Here is a 21,102-nt window from a genome sequence, read left to right as displayed (position 1 = left end):
ACCGGAGTCAACTAAGACTTGAATTTTATTTTTGAGGCCAAAGCAAGCCTTGGTGGGATGAAGAACCCTTCTGTGGTACGCACATTAGTTTGGATCCGTAATCCTCTTAGCTCACTCCTGATCTTTAATAGGTGGTAGCTCAATTTTATCATTGGCGATGAGATATTTCAAGATGACTGGAACTTCATCATCTTCGAAAAAATACTCCTTCTGGAACTTCGGATCGGGAGTCTTCTGTTGCCTCCGGGGTTGGGGTTGTGATGTTTGATTGGCATTCACAGCGGTTATAGGTGCAATCGGTTGATTTCTCTCAGCTTTCTTTCTTTTAAGAACGCGCTCGGTCTGTTCACCGTGTAGTTTTCACTCCTTCCAGGTTTTGGATGGTACAACCCCCAAAACTTCCAGGACATTAATGGAGAGATTATTGTGACATGTCTGCAAGATAAATTCCTCTGTGACAGGATCCCTACAACTCATTGTCTTGTTACAGAAGTGCTTGACAAAATTATCAACTGACTCTCCGTCTTTTTGTTTCTCATCCAGAAGGATTCCGATTGACACTTTAGTGTCATCATCGAAGAAATTACTGAGGAACAAACTTTCCATATCATCGCAGCAGTTAACGCTCCCAGGCTTGAGACGTCGGTACCAATCAAAGGCGGGCCCACGGAGGGTTCCAACGAATGACCGGACCATCAAAGCCTCGTTTTCAGATATCATGCCCAAATAAGACTTAAAATAAATCAAGTGCTGAGTAGGCGAGCTCTTCCCGTCAAACGGTGTGAAGTTAATCAGATTGAATTTTACCGGGTACGGGATTGAATCTCATTCTCTTGGATAGGGACACGGAATACCCGTCTTCTTTACTTCCTGAGCGAACATTAAAGCATTGACTTTGTTTTCAAGGTCTTGCATTTTCTTGTCCTCGTCTTCATCTCTCTTTGAGTGATGTTGAGGAGAAATAATTAGGCCACCCCCAGTGTTATTAAGAGGTGCAATTGAACTACCCCCAATATTATTATTGGGAGGATCCGTTGAACTACCCTCAATGTTATTATTATTGGGAGGTGCATCAGCAAAAATGACTTCATCAACTTCTAAATCACTGTCATCTGTAATATTTTGAGTGTGGCGGCTAGATTCAGCTCGCTGACTGGACTTAGAAGGTTAAAACCGTTGAGCTTGTAATTCTCTCATTTGTTGAATAGCCAACTCCATTTTCGTCTTTATCTCAGGTCTAATTTCTTCACGTTGTTTGGTTAGAGCTTCTTGAAGTATTTGAGCAAACTGATCAGGGTGATTGTAAATGATTCTGTGGTTTGCCTTACATTGGACATTGTGTCATCAGAGGCAACTGCAGAACGAGTATCTGAGAGTTCTTCATTTGAAGACAACCCTTCATGCATTCTTCTATAATCTCTGCATTTAGTGGCCCTTCGCTATAACCGTAACATTCTTTGAGAAAGGCCCTGATCAACTTTCCCTCCCAGAGAAAAATCAGGATTAGGGTTAACTGAATGTCGTTTTCCTCTGTCAGTCATGTTGATAGTGATCTCTGGAAGCTCATTATGTTGAACGACAGATATTCTTTTGCAGAAACGCTTTGGCCTGGACTTTAACGTTTCAATAGAAAGTCTCTGGAATACAGAAACCCTTGGCAATTCGACTTTAGAGTAGCTGCATTCAGACAACACTGTTTTGATAAGCTTTTCACATACACAATGAGGACTTGTTTCTCGAATAGTCCTTTTTCGTGATTTGTTTCCGCTTTTCACATACACAATGAGGACTTGTTTCTCGAATAGTCCTTTTTCGTGATTTGTTTCCACCCTTAGTTTGATAGTAATACACAATGAGGACTTGTTTCTCGAATAGTCCTTTTTCGTGATTTGTTTCCACCCTTAGTTTGATAGTAAAGCTCATCAGTATGGTGACCAGAGCAACTTATCTTCTATTTTTGTGTTTGAACCTTGTTGACATACGCAGGACGACTTGTCGTCGCCTCTGAGTGATCCAAGGTTATATGTTTAGGTCCAACCCTTTACGAGCATGGAGTTTTTACAGGCCCCAAACGAGAAGAAATTGAAGTTTTCCCCCCATGTGATTGCTTTGTCCTGATAGGAGAATACTTACGACCCCCAGTATAAGAATTTACTCGGAGTTCGTTTATCGGACCCAAACGTTTTTCGATTGGAGCTTTGCCTCGATCATCAGGTAAAGGACCGAGACGATCTGCCATTGTGACTTTGAATTTTAACAGGTCAGGAATGACCCAAGGCTTCACTAGTGATGTAGCAGATATGGTTGCAATAGACGGACCATGCACAGACGTCGACGGGTTTGAAGAGGAGACCTCGGCAACTTTTCTTTGGTCGCGACAGTGGAGACTGCCGCGGTTGAAAGATGCGACCCGCCAATTTGATTTTTGCATAAGTTCAGATTTATGAATCCAAACTTTACAATTCTTTGGTGATTCTTTAGACACCATTTCTTTTTTTTCCTCCTCGTCTTTGTTGCAATAGAGCAAGGGCATGAACGGCGTTTGCACGACGCTTTTGTATGCGTTCTTTGAGGATTGAACGAGCCCTTTTGACAAAAATCCATTCCTCCGACATAAGTTTAGCAGAGATGTGAGTGGTTTGTCGTTGGGGCGACTGGACCACTTGATGCTTCCTCGACTCTAGGTCCGCGTAGCAACGAACCCCGTCGGTTTGTTCCAAGGCCTTAGCTATTTGACGAGCGAGGCGTTAGCGTTGTCTCTGACGAGCCCTCTTCGTCAGAGTTGACGAACTTCGATCGATCGATTCCTTAATTAGGTAGGAATCATCGTGAGCAGAACTTCCGGCTTTGGGAGTCGCCGTGATAATGTTGCGAGGGGAGTTGGCAACGATTGGGTGAGAGTCTTCACCTTAGGCCTTCTTTGGTATGTAAGTCTTCTTCAATGGTAAGATCCTATTGTACTTGCGAGATAATGAAGATCTTGAAGAGGATGATGAGAGATATTCCTCAAACTTGGCTTGGTCGAACTCGTACTCGATCGTGGATTCAACCGGTATCTTGATCGGTTACGACACGACTGGCTCCCACTGTGATTGTCAGTTTGTTTTCGTCGAAAGTTGGTCTCATTGTGGAATTCATTATATTTTTGATTGTTTACAATGAATTCAAAAGAAGATAGCGCCTTTTTATAAGACATCTCTTACACAATAAGAAGAAAATTACAACTTCCTAGAAAATAAGACAGAAATCGTTTATCAACTCCTGCTTTTATGGGGACTTTGCCTGTTCCGGGAATGCGTTAACTCGTGGACCACCGATTCACTAGATCCTGATTGAATCATGAAGATTTTGAGGATTCTTCCTTCGTTTATCGAAGTAAGAATCTTAAGCGAATATATTATCGATGTAAGATGTTCACTCTTCCAAAGATCAAGTCTGAGCTTAGATCTCTAGGAATCACCAAAAGCTGCTTATGAAAGATGAAAACTCTCTTTCTTCCTTCAAATCGCCAAAAGCTCAAGTCTCTATGCTCTAATTCTGCTCCCCCCCTTGGATCTCGTGTATAGGAAGGTATTTATAACCTCTGAGAGTCAATAATGTAAAATAACTGATGTTAGCTTTTTCCTTTAGCGCGGCAGTGGACACTGACGCGATCAAAGGAGGCAGTTTTTCAGCTTTCATAACCGCTCCCACCACCTTTAATTGTCATTATTTCAGCGGTTATGGGCGTGATTTCTGCTTGTAACTGCTCCCCCACGTTCATAAGTGATCCTCAACAGTTAATAAGCTATGTGGGTCACACGAAACTCAAAAAAACTGTCAAAAATAACGTTTGTATCTTCTCAGTATGCGCGACAGTCGTAACTGTCGCGCATTGCCGCGGCAGTTACCACTGTCGCGCACCTCCGAGATAGTTTGTGGCGTCTCGAGTATTTTGGCTCTAACTTCGTCGTTCCATCTCAAAATTAGGTGATCCAAGATGCGTTGGAAAGCTGACGAAGAGATATATAACTTTTGTCTTTTGAGCTTCTTCAGATTTGGATCGTATCATGGCTTAAACTGTCAAGCATTGTCGCGACAGTTACCACTTCTGCGCACCTTCGAGACAGTTTGCGTTGTCTCGCGTATTTTGGCTCTAACTTCCTCGTCCAATATCGGAATGAGGTGGTACAAGATGCTTTGGAAAGCTAGCGAAGAGATATACAACTTCCAATAGCTGCGACACTCTATTTTCTTGCGGGTCACCTTCCACTTTTGCGCCTATGCGCATTAGTGTACCTTGTCACGCACCTCCGAGACAGTTTGTGTTGTCTCGAGTATTTTGCCTCTAACTCCCTCGTCCGATATCGGAATGAGGTGATCCAAGATGCGTTAGAAAGATAGTGAAGAGCTCTACAACTTTTCATAGGCACTACACTCTATTTACTTGTGCATTACCATCCACTGCCGTGCCTATACACATCAGTGTACCTTGTCGCGCACCTCCGAGGTAGTTTGCGTTGTCTCGGGTATTTTGACTCTAACTCCCTCGTCCAATATCGGAATGAGGTGATCCAAGATGCGTTAGAAAGATAGCAAAGAGCTCTACAACTTCCTATAGGCACGACACTCTCTTTACTTGCGCGTCACCTTCCACTGCCGCGCCTATGCGCGTCAGTGTACCTTATCGCGCACCTCCGAGTCAGTTTGCGTTGTCTCGGGTATTTTGGCTCTAACTCCCTCGTCCGATATCGAAATGAGGTGATCCAAGATGCATTGGAAATCTAGAGAAGAGCTATACAAATTCCCATAGGTGCGACATTCTCTTTACTTGTGTGTCACATTCCACTGCCGCACCTATGCACGTCAGTATACGTTATCGCGGGTATTCATGTTGTTTTTCTATGTTGTTTCACTTGTTCCTTTGTTTCTTTTGGATTTGGATGATCCTTTATAACTTAGATAATGACATGCATTATCTTCTCTTTGTCTTGAGCTGTATTTGGATATCTATAAGCATTTTTAGATGCCTACACCACTCTGCATCGTTCTTTCCTTCTACCTTGGTTTTATGGATTATGGGCTCGTGTAAATCCTTACAATATAGATGGTCCTCCATCATCGGCTTCCAGTATGAGTAGTTGTTGGCCGTGAGCTTGAACATGTCTCCATCGTGAGTGACGTTATCCTCCATCTTGAACTTCACGAGCAAGCGATGACTTCAGATGAACCTGGCTCTGATACCACTATTGGGAAAACTCGGTCTTTCCCGCCTCGTGAAGTTAAGATAGACACTTATAAATTAAGATAGTAATGAGAGCACAAAAATTTATGGTCCTCCAATATGGAAGTTCATCCACTATACAAAAGAATAGTAGGATTACAAGAATTTATATTTTACAAAACTGTCTCACTTCGGTGGCTCACTCGAACTTGAGGATTAGGTCTCTCAAGCTATCTCACTTCACTCTCAAAGAGGCCCTCTAACTCTCTATATTAGAGGTTTTTTCTCACTCTAGGAAGTGGATTGTTTTCTTGTCTTTGGATAGATAGGAATGAAGGCTTCCACCCCTATTTATACTACACCGCCTTCATAATAAGTGGTGGGGATTAATTTGATCTAAGGGTGGAGATTAGTGTTTTCAATGAAAGCTGCCTTCATCATTGATTTCATTAAACTTTAATCATTACAAATGAATTCAAATAACGAAAATAAAACAATTACAACTCTCTTGAAAATAAACACAATATCCGTTTATCGACTCTTGCTTGCGTGGGTGTCTTCGCCTGTGTCGGGGTTTTCCGTGGACCACCTTTGATCAGATCCGGTTGCTGAAAATTCGGCAGAGCTCCTGCCTCACTAATGAGGTATTTGCTTAAAGCGCTAAAATCGACGAAGCGAAATCAGTAGCTCTTCTCGAGATTAAGACCAAGCCTAATCTCGAGGAACGGATGGGAACGGACTTCAGATCCTTTGAATTGCTCCTTCTTTATGCCGGGATCTCGCTAGCCCTTGCTGAAATTCGTGCTCCCTTACTCTCCAACTTAGCAGCACCTCCTCGTCTTGATAATTAATCCGTCCGCTGAAAGGAGGCCCTAGGCTTGTATTTATAGGGCTCCGGATGCGGGTGTTTGGATAAGAATGATGGATTCCTCCTTATCTTCAGTTAATAACTGATTAATCATGATTGGGGATGATATCAGATCAGTTTGGATGCTCAGAAAAGAATAAATCCCGAGAAAAACCGTTAAAAACCGAACAGGGGTCGAAATAGCGCGCGGGGGCGAATCTGACCCGCGGGGGACGCGGGTCGGCTTCGGTCCGACCCGCGTGACGCGCGGGGTTGCGCTTTGCGTCCGACCCACGCCGGGCTCGGCGTCGGCCTTGGTCCGACCCGCGGCAAGCCGACCCGCGCCGCCGCGGCCGTCTGCGAACTTGGCCCGACCCTGCTTGTGGGCGCGGGTCGACGCGGTCCGACCCGCGCAGATGCGGTGTTTTTGCCGTTTTGCTGAGCTCTTTGGTGTTTTCTGATTTTTTTCGGGACTCGTATTTTCCACCGTTTCGTTTACTCGCCCGTCGTGTTGACTTGTACACTTCGCGCGAGTTGATTGACGTGCGTTGATTGACGCCAGCGTGCTGATTGGCGCGCGTGTATTGACCGACGTGCGCGAGCTGAATGATGCGTGCGTGTTGAACGACGTGCGCGAGCTGATAGACGCACGCGAACTGATTGACGCGCGCGAGCTGAATGATGCGCGCGTGCTAATTGGCTGTTGGGCGCGTTTGGACGCTTTGAGTTGATTGACGCATGCGGGCCACTTGCCGTTTGCCGTTGTGGTGGTTCGTTGTCGTGCCATCAACGGTTCGCCGATTCTCTTCATGCGCTTGTCCGGCGTCGGATAATCCTCTTCGACTCGGATAATGACGTTCATCGCCTTCTCTTTGTTTTGAGCTGTATTCGGGAACCTATAGGTAATTTTTGACGCCTACAGATACCCCCTCCAAAGAATTTCAAACTCGTTCTTTTATAGGGGAGTCTGGAATGCTTTGGATAGGATAGGCCCTTTCCTCAATCTCGTAGAGGGACCTGTGATCTGCTTCAGTTCTTGACTCCTTCAGCCTTTAGTCTATTCAGTGTTTTGTCGAATAAATAAAGTTCTTCCGGTGCTGCGTTTATCGTCTGACCGTTGTCGAAATCTTGGATTGAAGTTGATGCGCAAGTTTTTGAATTTAGCTCGTGTCATTGAATTGACTTTGAACTGATTATCTTTTGTCAGAAATTCATATCTGAATGCGATTGAATTTCCTGAAATCATCCTTTTGTCTTATTTTGGCAAGATTGCTGATGCGTTGACCGATATCGACCTTTTATCACAGCGCATTGACCAGTGTTAACCTTAGCTGTAACACGTTGATCGGCGTTAACATAGTTTATACTCGTCGTTTGCTGGAGTCTATACAGTTTAAGCTCTTAAGGCGTTGGAGCGTGACGGTCCCAAATGTTAGGGCTACAGGACCAACTTGTTAAAACGGATTCATCTGCATGTATGGATCTTATCCTGAAATTGTTGGATGCTCAAGTCATGAGACCAACTAATGGAGCTGATGCGTCAATAACTCATATTTATATAATTTTTGGCAAATTCTCAGCCATCAACGGGTTTGATTAGCCTTTACCGACTACCGTTTGACTCAGCCATCAACGGGTTTGATTAGCCTTTACCGACTACCGTTTGAGTCGGGCTAGCATGCAGATTGATTAGACCCGTTCTGCACGTAACGTTGTCCTTTACCGACTACCGTTTGAGTCGGGCTAGCATGCAGATTGATTAGACCCGTTCTGCACGTAACGTTGTACTAAAAGAGTTAACTCTTTTAGTGCTACGATATTGAATACGTAGACTTTGTCTTTCTCACGTGAAAAGACTAAACAGCGACACGTGTTAGGCCTAGACTTTAGGGTTTTTGGCAAACCCTCAGCCTTCAACGGGTTTGACGTGCCTTTACCGATTACCGTTTGAATCGGGCTTGCATGCGGATTGTTTAAGTCCGTTCCGCATGTGACGTTGTGCTAAGAGAGTTAACTCTCTTAGTGCTACGATATTAAATACGTAGACTTCATCTTTCTTACGGGAATAGACTACCCGGCAACGCATGTTAGGCGCTGACTTATCCCTACTTAGGTTTCGGGATAAAAGTCCCCAGACTTGGATTCTGGTGTCTTTTTTAATCGGTACAAGACTAAACCGGCAACGCGTGTTAGGCGTTGATTTATCCCTGCTTAGGATTCGGGATAAAATTCCTCACGCGTGTAAGGCGCGGATTTTGGCGTTATGAATAACAACCTGCCATAATGTTGAATATGTGGGCTTTTGTCCTTTTCACGGCAAAAGACTAACCGGCAATGCGTGTTAGGCGTTGACTTATCCCTACTTAGGCTTCGGGATCAAATTGCCCAGACTTGGATTCTGATGTCTTTTTCAATCGGTGCAAGACTAAACCGGTAACGCGTGTTAGGCGTTGACTTATCCCTGCTTAGGATTTGGGATAAAATTCCCTAGACTTGGATTCTGGTGTCTTCTTCAATCGGTGAAAGACTAAACCGGCAAACCATATTAGGCGTTGACTTATCTCTACTTAGGATTCGGGATAAAATTCCCCGCGCGTGTAAGGCACGGATTTTGAAATTATAATGTTAAAATGTTGTGTCTTCTCTTGGGGTAAAGACGAATCCAAAATGGAAGAGGAAGAATTTTATATTCTATCTCCCGAAACCGAAGAGGAAGAATTTTATATTCTATCTCCAGTTGCCAAAGCAAACTCAAAGTGGGATCTCCACTTCCAGAATCCGGGAAGGTAAAACTAAGAGTGGGATCTCCACTCTGAGAATCGAAAAGATTCGGATAATCCTAACTGTCGGAAGGTTTGATTACCGAACTAAAAGTGAGTTTCTCGTTTATCGAGAGTGAATTGGGGTTTTGACCTTGACTAAAGGAAGGTTTGACCAAGCGGGAGTTTGAGGTGATCCTAACTGTAGGAAGATTTGATCACTCAATTTGAAAGTAGACCTCTCGTTCATTGAAGGAATCGTGAGGAGATTTTGGTTTTGGCCCTAACTGTAGGAAGGTTTGACCGAGTGGGAGGTTTGAGACGATCCTAACTGTAGGAAAGTTTGATCGCTCAATTTGAAAGTGGACCTCTCGTTCATGGAAGGAATCGAGAGGGGAATTTGGTTGTGGCCCTAACTATAAGAAGGTTTGACCGGGTAGATAGTGAAAATGGGAGCACAAATCACAACGCGAGTGTTGACTCATACAAGTCACAGTGGGAGTTTAGTGTTTATCATCTAGTTTGTAATGATCGGGTTATCCCTAAGAAAATTACATGTAAGATTCTTCCGGAAACTTCCCATTACATGAATCAACCAACCCTAGCTTTTCTTGCGAAACTGGGTTTATCATTGTACTCAGCTGCATGACCGGGTTATCCTTAAGAATATTAACGTAACATTCTTCAGGAACTTTCCGTCAAAAGTGGGAAATAGTTTAGACTCGTGTGCCTATTTGAGTAATTGAGAAGCAAATTATACTCGTATATTCTTCAGAGTGTCGCCATTCCCATTTGGCTTATCCCGGCGTTATGCGCTCGTTAGGTTCTTTATGGCACTTAGAGCTGACCGACGCGTGCGTTCTGACTGACTAGTGTGTTTGGTCACTTGGAGCTGACCGACACGCGCGAGTTGACTGACAGGCGTGACGGCCAATTGGAAGTGGCCAGTGAGCACACGAGACACAGTTGGTTCGCCATCCTGATTCATGTACTTATCGGCATCAGATAATCCTCCTAAACTCGGATAACGACGTTCGTCATCTTCTCTCCGTCTCGAGCTGTGCGCGGATACCTATAGGTATTTTCAGACACCTACAGATACCCCCCTCCAAAGTATTTCAGACTCATTCTTTTATAAAAGAGTCTGGAAGGCTTTGGATAAGATAGGCCCTTTCCTCAATTTCGTAGAGCGACCTGTGAACTACTTCAATTATTGACTTCTTCAGCCTTTAGTCTATTCAGTGTTTTGTTGAATAGATGAAGTTCTTCCGGTGCTGTGTTTATCATCTGACCGTTGTCGAAATCTTGAATTGAAGTTGGTGTGTAAGTTTCTGAACTTAGCTCATGTCATTGATTTGACTTTGAACTGATCATCTTCGTCAGAAATTCATATCTGAATCCGATTGAACTCCCTGAAATCATCGTTTGCCTTAGTTTGGCGAGATTACTGATGCGTTGACCGGCATCGATCTTTACTGTAACGCGTTAACCGGCGTTAACACAGTTTATACTCGTACGTTTGCTGGAGTCTACACAGTTTAAGCTTTTAAGGCATTGGAGCGTGGCGATCCCAAATTTTAGACTGCAGGACCAACTATTAAAGTTGTTTCGTCTGCAGATATGGATCTTATCCCAAAGTCGTTGGATGCTCAAGTCACGAGACCAACTAATGAAGCTGATGCGTCAACGAATCGCATTTATAGAATTTTTGGTAAATTCTCAGCCATCAACGGGTTTGATTAGCCTTTACCGACTACCGTTTGAGTCGGACTAACGTGCAGATTGTTTAAATCCGTTCTGTACATGACGTTGTGCTAAAAGAGTTAACTCTTTTAGTGCTACGATATTGAATACATAGACTTTATCTTTCTCACAGGAATAGACTACCCGGCAACGCGTGTTAGACGCTGACTCAGGATTTTTGGTAAATCCTCAGCCTTCAACGGATTTAACGTGTCTTTACCGATTACCGTTTGAATCGGGCTTGCATACGGATTGTTTAAGTCCGTTCCTCATGTAACGTTATGCTAAAAGAGTTAACTCTTTTAGTGCTACGATATTGAATATGTAGACTTCGTCTTTCTGACGGGAATAGACTACCCGACAACGCGTGTTAGGCGCCGACTTATCCCTACTTAGGCTTCGGGATAAAAGTCTCCAGACTAGGATTCTGGTATCTTCTTCAATCGGTGACTAAATCGGTAACGCGTGTTAGACGTTGGCTTATCCCTTCTTAGGATTCGAGATAAAAGTCCCCGTGCGTGTGAAGCACGGATTTTAGCATTATGAATAACAACCTACCACAATGTTAAATATGTGGGCTTTTGTTTTTTTTACGGTTAAGAACTAACCGGCAACGCATGTTAGGCATTGACTTATCCCTGCTTAGGATTCGGAATAAAATTCCCCGTGCGTATGAAGCATGGATTTCGGTGTTATGAATAACAACCTGCCACAATGTTGAATATGTGGGCTTTTATTCTTTTTACGGTTAAGAACTAACCTGCAACGCGTGTTAGGCATTGACTTATCCATGTTCAGAATTCGGGATAAAATTTCCCATACATAAAAGGCATGGATTTTTATTGCTACGATACTGAATACGTAGACTCGGTCGTTTTTACGGGAACGAACCACCCAGCAACGCGGGTTAAGCGATGACTCATCCCTACTTAGATTTCGGGATAAAATACCCTAGATTGGTATTCTGGTGTCTTCTTTAATCGGTAAAAGACTAAACCGGTAACGCGTGTTAGGCATTGACTTATCCCTGCTCAGGATTCGGGATAAAATTCCCCGTGCGTGTGAGGCACGGATTTTAGGAGTTTGAAAAAGTGGTGTCTTCTTCTGGGACAAAGACGAACCCGATGCGGGAGAGGAAGAATTATATATTCTATCTCCTAAAGCTTAAGATAGAGAATTTTATATTCTATCTCCGGTCACAAAAGGAAACTCAAAATGGGATCTCCACTTCAAGAATCCGCGAAGGTGAAACTAAGAGTGGGATCTCCACTCCGAGAATCAAAAAAATTCGAATAATCCTAACTGTCGGAAGGTTTGATTATCGAACTAAAGGTGGGTTTCTTGTTTATCGAGAGTGAATTATGATTTTGACCCTAACTGTAGGAAGGTTTGACCAAACGGGAATTTGAGATGACCCTAACTGTAGGAAGGTTTGATCACTCGATTTGAAAGTGGACATCTCGTTCATTGAAGGAATCGAGAGGGCATTTTGACTGTGGTCCTAACTGTAGGAAGGTTTGACCAAGTGAGAGTGGGAGTGTGAGACGATCCTAACTGTAGGAATGTTTGATCGCTTGATTTGTGGGCCTCTCGTTCATTGGAGGAATCGAGAAGGGATTTTGGTTGTGGCCCTAACTGTAGGAAGGTTTGACCAGGTAGACAGTGGGAGTGGGAGTATAAATCATATTGGGAGTGTTGACTTGTACAAATCACTTAGAGGGGGTCCCTGGTGTTAAGTTACAAATACCTAACACGAAGGGGTTTGACACTCGTCAACGATCAGGATATTGAGATTCCGAGTACTATGTCCAGACTCTAACAATAGGAGTTTAGTGTTTATCACCTAGTTTGTAATGATCGGGTTATCCCTAAGAAAATTACATATAAGATTCTTCCGGGAACTTCCTATTACATGAATCAACCAACCCCAGCTTTTCTTACGAAACTGGGTTTATCATTGTACTCGGCTGCATGACCGGGTTATCCTTAAGAATATTAGCGTAACATTCTCTAGGAACTTCCCGTCAAAAGTGGGAAACAGTTTAGACTCGTGTGCCTATTAGAGTAATTGAAAAACAGTTTATACTCGTATACTCTTCGGAGTGTGCCGTTCTCATCTGGCTTATCCCAGCGTTATGACGTCAGCCTCAACCAAAGTTTGGATGTTATTTTTGAGAGCAAAACAATCCTTAGTGGGATGAAGGACCCTCCTGTGATACGCACAGTACTTTGGATCCGCAGTGTTGTCAGCTTTCTCCTGATTTGTGATATGTGGTAGCTTAATCTTGTTGTTCTCAAGGAGGGACTCAAAAATGGCTGGAACATCTTCATCCTTAAAGGAGTACTCTTTTTGGAGTCTTAAACCCGAAGTCTTCTGCTGTCTTCGGGGTTGCTGTTGCGACGTCTGATTAGCGTCAGCAGGTGCTGCAGGTGTTTTTCCTTTACTACGGGAGGCGAAATTTGATTTCGGAGAATTAACCGTCAGTTGGCTTCTTTCGGCTTTCTTCCTTCTGAGGAAGCGTTCGGCCTGCTCTCCGCGCACCTTTAACTCTTTCCAGTTATTGGACGGTGCTACTCTTATAACTTCCAACACGTCCAAAGAGAGGTTGTTGTGACAGGTTTGGAGGATGAAGTCCTCTGTGATCGGATCTCGGCAGTTCATCGCCTTATTCCGGAAGCGCTTGATGAAATCGTCGACCGTTTCGTCGCCTTTTTGCTTCTCATCAAAGAGTGTCCTGATTGACACGGCATCATCATCAAAGAAGTGAGCGAGAAACGGGTTCTCCAGGTCGTCTCAGCTATTGATGCTTCCAGACTTAAGACGGCGGTACTAATCGAAAGCTGGCCCGCGAAGGGTACCAACGAATGACCGAACCATCAAGGCTTCATTTCCGGAGATCGCTCCCAAGTGAGGCTTGAAGTAGATCAGATGTTGAGTGGGCGATCCCTTCCCATAGAACGGTGTGAAGTTGATCAAGTTGAACTTCACCGAATACGGTATTGAATCCCACTCTCTCGGGTAAGGACACGTGATACCGATCCTCTTTATCTCTCGAGTAGACATCAGAGCATTGACTTTGCTCTCGAGATCTTTTATCTTCTCATCCTCGCTCGTATCGAGCCTCGGACGATTTGAAAGAGGAATAACGCGGCCACCCCGGTATTGTCATCTTCGGTGGAACCACCCCCAGCGTTGTTATCTTTAGTGGAGTCACCCCCAGTGTCTTGGTCAACGGGAGGGTTATCAGCATTAAGGCGTTCATCCACATATGAATCACTATTTGCTTGGTTATCAACGTTACGACGGTTGGATTCACCAAGTTGATTCGACAAAACTCGGATTTGTTGGTCATGTTCTTCCCTCATCCGTTGCATAGCCATTTCCATTTCGAACTTGAAGTTCTCTTTTTGCTTAGCCAAGGCATCCTCAACCATTTTGGCTACTTCCTCGGTGTTAATCATAAACACTTCGCGAGATTCTCCTGGGCTGGATACCGTTTTGTCAGAAGCGACTGCAGAGTTGGCATCTGATGCTTCATCATCCGAGGATAATCCCCTCTACATTCTCTGATAATCTTTTTGTCTAATGGTTCCCGATCGCAACCGAGTTAGACGATGCGATATGAGTCGAGTCCCCTCCCCCCCCCCAGCCATATTAACTGTGACTGCGGATTGTTCAGGTCCGACCACTTTCAGCTGGAGTCGAGACATCAGTCGAGCTATTCCCGAATTAACTCTTCTTCCTGGAGAAAAATCGGGGCTAGAACCACTTGAAACAATCGGAGACTTTTCCTTATTGACCATATTGATGGTAACTTCTGGGAATTCGTCATCTCGAACAGCCGATCGTTTCTTGCAGAAACATTTTGGTTTGGACTTAGTCGTTCCGTTGGAAATCCTCTTGAATACTGAGACCCTCTGCAGAGCGGTCTTGGGGCAGCTACACGCTGATAAGACTGCCCTGATAATCTTGGCGCACTGGCAGTGAGACTCCGCTTCCTGGGTACTTCTCTTTCGAGATTTGTTCGTACCCCCAGCCTGATAGTACAACTCATCGACGTTGCCGTCAAAGCAACCTATCGGCTGTTTACATGAATCCTCAGGTATAACGCGTTCGTCTGTCTGACGCGTTTTCTTCTGAGTAAACAACTCCTTGCTGGCGTCTGCAGGAGTCACACGTTTGGAATCACACTTTTCTGAGGGTGAAACCTTAACGGGCTCCTGACCTTCTGTACGCACCCCCAAGTGGGTGGTTACGGGAATCAACTTGTTAGGAGGTCGCGTACGACCCCCAGTCTGGATGTTTGCTTGGGGTTCCTTCAACAGTCCCAAGCGTTCCTTAACCGGGGCTTTGCCTCGACCCGCGTGCGAAGGACCAAGACGATCCGTGATCTTCATCTTAAATCGGGACAAATCCACGCTATCGCGGTGCTCCACCGGAGGTGCGGAACTCGAAGGGATCGATGAAACAGGTGCAGGATGTCTTCTGTCTTGACCCTGGCGCGGGTCAGGCTTGAGTGAACCGCGGGTTGGAGGATCAGATCCGAGTGACCCGCGATTTGGAGGGTCGGATCCGAGTGACCGGCGACTTGGAAGGTCAGATTTGAGTGACCCGCGAACTGGAGGGTCGGATTGGAGTGACCCGCGCTTTGGAGGGTCGGATCCGAGTGTCCCGCGATTTGGAGGATTGGATTCGAGTGACTGGCGACTTGGAAGGTCAGATTTGAGTGACCCGCGAACTGGAGGGTCAGATTGGAGTGACCCGCGCTTTGGACGGTCGGATCCGAGTGACCCGCGACTTGGAGGGTCAGATTTGAGTGACCCACGAACTGGAGGGTCGGATTGGAGTGACCCGCGAAATAAAGGGTCGGATTAGAGTGACTCACGCTTTGGAGGGTCGAATCCGAGTGACCCGCGACTTGGAGGGTCGGATCCGAGTGACCCACGATTTGGAGGGTCGGATTCGAGTGACCTGCGACTTGGAGGGTCGGATTCGAGTGACCCGTGACTTAGAGGGTCGGATCTGAGTAACCCACGATTTGAAAGGTCGGACCCAAGTGACCCGCGACTTGGAGGGTCGGATCCTAGTGACTCGCAATTTGGAGGGTCGGATCCAAGTGATCCGCGACTTAGGGGGTCGGATCCAGATGACCCGCGACTTGGAGGGTCGGATCCAAGTGACCCGTGATTTGAAAGGTCGGACTCAAGTGACCCGCGACTTGGAGGGTCGGATCCGAGTGACCCGCGATTTGGAGGGTCGGATTCGAGTGACCCACGACTTGGAGGGTCGGATTTGGGTGACTCGCGTTTTTCGATCTTTTCGGCCGTCGTCTTGGACTTTGGCCTCCAAACTTTATGCAGTTTTTGTGGCTTCTTTTCCACTTCTTCCCTCTGTAACCTTTTGGCCTCTTGCCCAAGAATTCGCGCGTGCGCAAGCAGTGCGTGACGCTTTTTGATTCGCTCTTCAAGAGTTGAACGGGTCCTTTTGACTTGTACTCATTCACTTGTTGGTGATTTGGAGGAGAGGGCATTTGTCCGCTGTTGGGGCGCTTAGTGTTGCCTAATTTTCAGATCCGCCTCGTAACGGATCCCGTCAATTGACTCCAAAGCCCTAACGAGTTGGCGCGCAAGGCGTTGGCACTGTCTTTGGCGAGCTCTCTTCGATAAAGTGGGCGCGCCTTCTGTACTCAACTCCTTGATTGAGGAGGAGTTCAGATTTGCAGATCCGAACTCGTTGGAGGCCGGAAGGGCGTAGCAAGGTTCAGCTACCGCAGCAACGGGGGCGTTGATCTTCCTGCGCTTGTGAGAAGCAGAGGATCTGGAGGAGGAGGACGAGAGGTATTCTTCGTACTTCTGTTGGTCGAACTCGTATTCGACCATCTCTTCAACCGGGATCTTAATCATCGGTTGCGACACGACGGCCTCGGCAGCGAGACCGTTGGCTCCCACTGTGGTCGCCAGTTTGTTTTAGTTGAAGGCTACATTCATCATTGATTTCATTAAACTTTAATCGTTACAAATGAATTCAAATAACGAAAATAAAACAATTACAACTCTCTTGAAAATAAACACAAGATCCGTTTATCGACTCTTGCTTGCGTGAGTGTCTTCGCCTGTGCCGGAGTTTATCTGTGGACCACCTTTGATCAGATCCGGTTGCTGAAAATTCGGCAGAGCTCCTACCTCACTAATGGGGTATTTACTTAAAGCGCTGAAATCGACCAAGCGAAATCAGTAGCTCTTCTCGAGATTAAGACCAACCCTAATCTCGAGGAACGGACGGGAACGGGCTTCAGATCCTTCGAATTGCTCCTTCTTTATGCCGTGATTCGTCGGGATCTCGCTAGCCCTTACTGAAATTCGTGCTCCCTTGCTCTCCAACTCGGCAACACCTCCTCGTCTTGATAATTAATCCGCCTGTGAAACAGACCCCTAGGCCTGTATTTATAGGCTTCGGTTGGGGGGTTTTTGGATAAGAATGAGTGATTTAGCCTTATCTTCAGTCAATAACGGCCAAATCACGTTTATAGATGATATCTAGGCAGGTAGAAACCTCTGGAACAGAAGAAACCGATCGAAACAGCCTAAAAACGTGTTTTGGAGGTTACGGGCAGTTATGGGCGTGAGACGGACTGATCCGACCCGCCGCCGCGCAAGTCGGATGGATCCGACCCGCCGGCGCGCGGGTCGGATTGAGACATCTTCGGTCGGGTCGGATGGATCCGACCCGCCGCCGCGCGGGTTAGTTTGAGATACCTTCGGTATTTTGATCTTAACTCTCTCGTCCGATCTCGGATTGAGCTGGTTCAAGATGCGTTGGAAATCTGACGAAGATACTTATAACTTTTATCTTTTGAGTTTCTTCAGATTCAAATTGTAGTATGGTCTAAATGCCTCTTCTTTTTGCATGCCACTTTGAGATGTTCGACACTTTCTGACTTCTCCGAACTTGTATTGTGTATTTCGTGATTCCGTTGACTTGCATGCTTTGTTGACTCGCTTCATGCGCTCGTTAAGTTCTTTATGGCACTTAGAGATGACCGACGCGTGCGATCTGACTGACTAGTGTGTTTGGTCACTTGGAGCTGACTGACACGCGCGAGTTGACCGACAGGCGTGACGGCCAATTGGAAGTGGCCAGTGAGCGCACGAGACATAGTTGGTTCGCCATCCCGATTCATGTACTTATCGGCATCAGATAATCCTCCTAGACTCGGATAACGACGTTTGTCATCTTCTCTCCGTCTCGAGCTGTGCGCGGACACCTATAGGCATTTTCAGACGCCTACAATTAGCTCTCTAGAATTCTCCACACATATCTTTACTTTCTAGAGATTTCTAAAGAATCTCTACACTCGTCCATTCTATTCCATACTCTTCCAGAATGTTCCAGAAGGCTCAACACATCTCTAGAATATTCTAGAGGATTCCACACGCTTCTAGAGAATTCTACACTTCTCTAGAGTTCTCCAGAAAGTTCTAGAATTTTCTAGAATCTTCCCAATTAAGAAGGGATCCCAACAATTTAATATATTACAGTGCATATACATTTTAGAAATATAAACCAATTGCAATTAGGTAGTATTTAAGAGCAGTACGTAGTATGTGAATTAGAGACGTTAGAGAAATTTGTTTAGCACGATGTTGAAGAAGCGCAATTTATCTTTCCTGTTCCTACAACTCAGGAACGATAACAACAAATAGATAAGAACACTCAGCGATTGCGAGTTCGATGAGAAGGGATACGAGGTATGGGACTAGTCACATGTAGTAATCGTTGGCAGTTTATCCGTAACCCTAACGGTTTTAAACCCCGTAGCTTCTAAAATTCCAATGCATTACTCGACCTAATACAGGTTTAAGATGCCCTTCTCATGTTTTCAAGGTATTTTCGCTAAAAAAAATGTTCCGCTATCGTCTGAAGGGCGTCTTTTCAAGTGTGCACCAAACAAATATATATATCAATCCCTGGAAACCGATGTTTGTTGGGCCTTAGAGACATGTGTTTTCGAACTTCAAAGACCTAATTAGTGTGAAATGGCCTGAAAGGAATTTTCGAATCACGTAACATGTTTTTCTTCATCACCCCTAATCCCTTCTCAAACCATTAATCAAAATCAAACAATTCTTGCTTCATATATACCAGCATCCAATACATACCCAAACTTTAATTAGCAATCAATTTTTGACAACAGAACAGCATTTGCTGATGAATACAAAGAATTATGAGATCAACCCATATATGCAAGCAAAAGACAAGAGCATCACAAATTCCATCAACAGAACAGCATACTACGCAATGAAATAATTGAACATGAACACAACGTTAATTAACTAAAATTTCTAGAGATTGACCTGTTGGGCAACGAACTGGACTCCATTTCTTGACACCCAGACAAAGAGAAAGACCGAGTTCAGGACCAAATTCCTCTAATAAAACAAAGGATTATAAATAAATAAATAAATAAAAAAGGAAGCAATGGGGTTTGTTTTCGTTTTGTAATTTTTGATACAGAGACAGAACCCCACGAATCTTTGGGAAAGGAACACGATTGAGTGGGACCCAAACGATGTGCGGAGGTTCAAGCGTGTATGGAGGAGAGAGCGGAGGTCACGTGCGTCGTGCAATTCTGTCAGGGAATACTATTGGCAGTCTCATCTGCGCTGTGACTGGGGGGCCGAAATAGGCCCGTCGTGCTAATTGGGCTGACGGAAGACTACGCTCGGCCCTATTTTGATATAGAGGCCAATTACTTGTCTTGTGGGCCTCTGTCTAATTACAGTAGGTAAAAGATACATGCAATCGTCCCTTGTATTTGGGCTAAATACCCATATTGGTATTTTAATTCCACCTTAATTTCCAACAAGGTATTTTAAATAGGTAAACCTGCTTTAAGACATTTTAATTAATCCAACTAACCAATAAGGCATGGTTTCTCGTCGGCGGGCAAATTTCCGGTGAGATCTCGTCACGTGCATGACACATGATGTCTCAAAACTCATTTTTAGCAGCGGCGACGACAATAATCTCATCATATTCAGCCGATTCGATGGGGTTAGCGATCTCAAGCGGCGTCATAACCGTTATTTTATCCTACTTTGGGCTGAATATGACGAGATTGTTGCCGTCACCGCTGTTAAAAATAAGTTTTGAGACATCACGTGCCATGCACGTGACGAGATCTTGTCAGAAATTTGCCCGCCGACGAGAAAACATGCCTTATTGATTAGTTGGATCAATTAAAATGTCTTAAAGCAGGTTTGCCTATTTAAAATACTTTGTTGAAAATTGGGGTGGAATTAAAATACCAATATGGGTATTTACCCATTGTATTTGTATCACGCAAAATTATAGTTTTCAAATGACTGAAAAATAAATGAAAAAGTACCCTAAGGAGGGTAATTAAACCTCCCCAAGGTAGATAGGAATATTAGTTAGTTTTGTCTGCATTTTGGCAATGGTTGACAAATACATCCTAATTACTTAGGTAGCGTTTGGCAACCATGGTATTTTTATCGTTTTTGTTTTATTTTCAACAAAAACAAAGAAACGTGTTTGGCAACCGAGACGTTTTTTTGACTTGTCCCTTTACAAAATCTAAAAATTAAATATTTTTCTCAAAACACCAAAAAGATATTTTAAGCAATTTCCGTTTTTTCATCTGAGCCGCCTCAGCACCGCTCGGCCCGCGCTGCCGGCCCGCCACCCGCCCACCACCGCGGCCACCGCCGCCGTCCGACCACCACCGCCGCCGTCCGACCACCACCGCCACCTCGCGGGCCACACCCTCCGTCGTCCGTCACCGCCGCGCCTGGCCTGTTGGCCGGCCGTCGGTCACCCGTCGTCACCACCGTCGTCGCTTCCTGGCCGTCGCCGGCCCGCCCGTCCGTCAGCCGGCCGCCCGTCCGTCAGTCGGACGCCAGCCACCTCACCCGTCGTTCACCGCCTGCCGCGCTCGTCGGCCACTGTTTTCAGCAAAAGTTGGTTCTGTTGAGGAATTCATTATATCTTCGTTTGATTACAACAAATTCAAAGAAATAGTCTTTTTATAAGACCTTTTCTACACAACAAAGCAAAAATTACAACTTTTAAAAAAATAACACAAAAATCGTCTATCGATTCTTGTTTTTTGTGGGACTTTGCCTGTGCCGGGAACGCTTTGGTTCGTGGACCGCCGAATCATAGATCGTAAAGGGGTTTACTGATTCTGACTTCGTTTATCGAAGTGAGAACTTGAAATGATATCTTATCAAAGTAAGATAGTCGTTCTTCTTAAAATCAAGTCAAAACTTAATTTCAAGGGAATCACACCAAGAACTCAAGTCTGCTCTCTCTGCTCTGAATTGCTCGAAAATATGCTCCATCCTCGTCAGAAATGACCCTAGGGGGGTATTTATAGCCTCAGGGGACATAACTGCACAAAACTCAACAACATAACACGTTAAGGCCGCGAGACAGTGTTTACTGTCTCCGCGGGGGGGACAGTGTTTGCTGTCTCGGCCGCCGAACAGTAAATGTGTCTCGGAAAAAGAAATAATTCCTGTAGTTT

At 45.0% G+C, this 21,102-nt stretch overlaps 1 protein-coding gene across 2 annotated transcripts in view; it reads right to left on the bottom strand.

Moving 5' to 3' along the window:
• Positions 1 to 19,069, bottom strand: part of LOC109850941 — a 30,033-nt gene extending 10,964 nt beyond the window's left edge. Inside the window, exon 1 of one of the 2 annotated variants that reach the window (XM_020421026.1) lies at positions 18,908 to 19,069. In XM_020421026.1, the coding sequence (XP_020276615.1) occupies positions 18,908 to 18,933 (26 nt within the window). In that variant the 5' untranslated portion in view covers positions 18,934 to 19,069. The remainder of the gene's footprint in view (positions 1 to 18,907) is intronic. The other variant, XM_020421024.1, reaches the window with a different exon arrangement.

This window comes from Asparagus officinalis, chromosome 7 (genome assembly GCF_001876935.1).
Source record: "Asparagus officinalis chromosome 7, Aspof.V1, whole genome shotgun sequence".
Lineage (NCBI taxonomy): Eukaryota > Viridiplantae > Streptophyta > Magnoliopsida > Asparagales > Asparagaceae > Asparagus > Asparagus officinalis.
Note: the sequence above shows the minus strand (reverse complement) of the source record. Positions and strands in the feature narration are given on the sequence as shown.